The sequence below is a fragment of the Haplochromis burtoni genome, unplaced genomic scaffold, assembly GCF_018398535.1.
Source record: "Haplochromis burtoni strain Fernald_Lab_line unplaced genomic scaffold, NCSU_Asbu1 Contig_148, whole genome shotgun sequence".
Taxonomy (NCBI): Eukaryota; Metazoa; Chordata; class Actinopteri; order Cichliformes; family Cichlidae; genus Haplochromis; species Haplochromis burtoni.
In genome coordinates this window covers 1,324,107-1,325,641 of record NW_024582509.1, presented here as the reverse complement: position 1 = coordinate 1,325,641, position 1,535 = coordinate 1,324,107, and the positions used below count along the sequence as shown (strand labels likewise).

Here is a 1,535-nt window from a genome sequence, read left to right as displayed (position 1 = left end):
TGATGATGATCAATGGTCATGGCAATTTGCGTGTTAAGTATCAAGGAACTGACCTTCCAGCCCGTTGTTCACCAGTGGGACAGTTTCAGTCATTGTGCAAATGTCCTGTTTGTAAGGTTGGAAACTTGCAGTCAGCCGAGAGTGGATGAGTGATGAAACATTTCTCCCGCTGAAAACGTCCAGATGAACAGAATCAAACTTTTGGGAGTCTGAAAGTAAAGAATATGAAAACAGAATTCAAATATAGCCTTAGATTACTGTGTAAAGCCAAAAACTACAAACAAAAGCCTCATTTTTTTATCTGTACTTTGATGCTTGTAGAGCAATAACATTGTTGTGTGTGTGTGTCTGCTGCAGTGTGTCAGTGTGTCTGTACACAAAGAAGAGGATGATGATGAAGAGGAGGAGGACATAAGAGAAGGAAGAAGGGAAGACAAGCGCCCTGTCGCCTCAACTCCTGTGCCTGGGTCCCCATGGTAACCATTGTTCTGTAACATTGTTGTTGTTATTGATGATTATGGATTTTTCAGACATGTTTTAGCCTAAATTCATTAAAAATTCATCAGTGGCTGATCTGGACGTTTCCACTGTTTGTACTGTGACTCCTCTCTGGTGTTACCAAGGCAACCATGAACCGATGCAGTCGTCTGGTTGTTTTGTGTTTTAAAGGTAAGACTGCAAACAAAAAATACAACGGCGCTGAGGATGCTGATTGTACAGACTGTCATCTGTGGGTCTGAGAAAAATCATGCCCCTCAGTCTGTAGCAACTATAACTTCACTTTTCTGTTTTTCAGGTCATGTTTGTGTTACTGTATGAATACAAAAGTTGAATCATTTAATCACAGAATATTTGTCTTGTTTTATTAGAGAATGACAGAGCAGTCGTCCATCTTTACCATTATCTTCCACAGCCACTCAGCTCCTGGATTTAGTTGAACCATTTAAGCTCCTGGAGTCGTGAACCTGAACTTACTGGACACTGTCATATGCCTCTCCCCTGTCCTGATTTATGTCCCTGTCCTGTCCATTTTCAACATTGAAGCCGGTGTACCCACAGGGAACCCACACAAACATGGGGAGAACATGCAAACTCCACACAGAAAGAGCCCAGGCCTGATGGGGAAATTGAACACAAGATTCAAGATTCATGAGCTTTATTGTCAATATAGTAGTATACACAGTGTACAGTGTACCAAAATGCTGTTTCACCCTAAGCCCCCCATGGTGTATTTATAAATATATAAAGGATATATCTCCAAGAGATATAAAACTAGGAATTACAAATAAATAACATGCTAAATTTCGGTAAAATTAAGGGATAAAAAGGTACTAATTACTAACTATACAATTCTATACAATACTATAATGGTAACTATATAATATTAACTGTGCGATAAACAAAGACAGGACAGAGATAATACAAAGTGGAATGTGCAGTAGGTATTGAACAGTGTTGGGACTAAGGCGTTATTAAGTAACGCGTTACAGTAACTACGTTATTATTGTGGTAACGAGCACGGTAACTAGTTATTA

The 1,535-nt window shown here is 39.3% G+C and overlaps 1 protein-coding gene across 6 annotated transcripts in view; it reads left to right on the top strand.

The window, feature by feature from the left end:
• Positions 1 to 1,535, top strand: part of LOC102291754 (transcription elongation regulator 1-like protein) — a 62,710-nt gene that overhangs the window by 57,811 nt on the left and 3,364 nt on the right. For all 6 annotated transcript variants that reach the window (XM_042224748.1, XM_042224747.1, XM_042224746.1 and 3 more), the window contains one exon: positions 358 to 476. In XM_042224748.1, the coding sequence (XP_042080682.1) occupies positions 358 to 476 (119 nt within the window). The remainder of the gene's footprint in view (positions 1 to 357; positions 477 to 1,535) is intronic.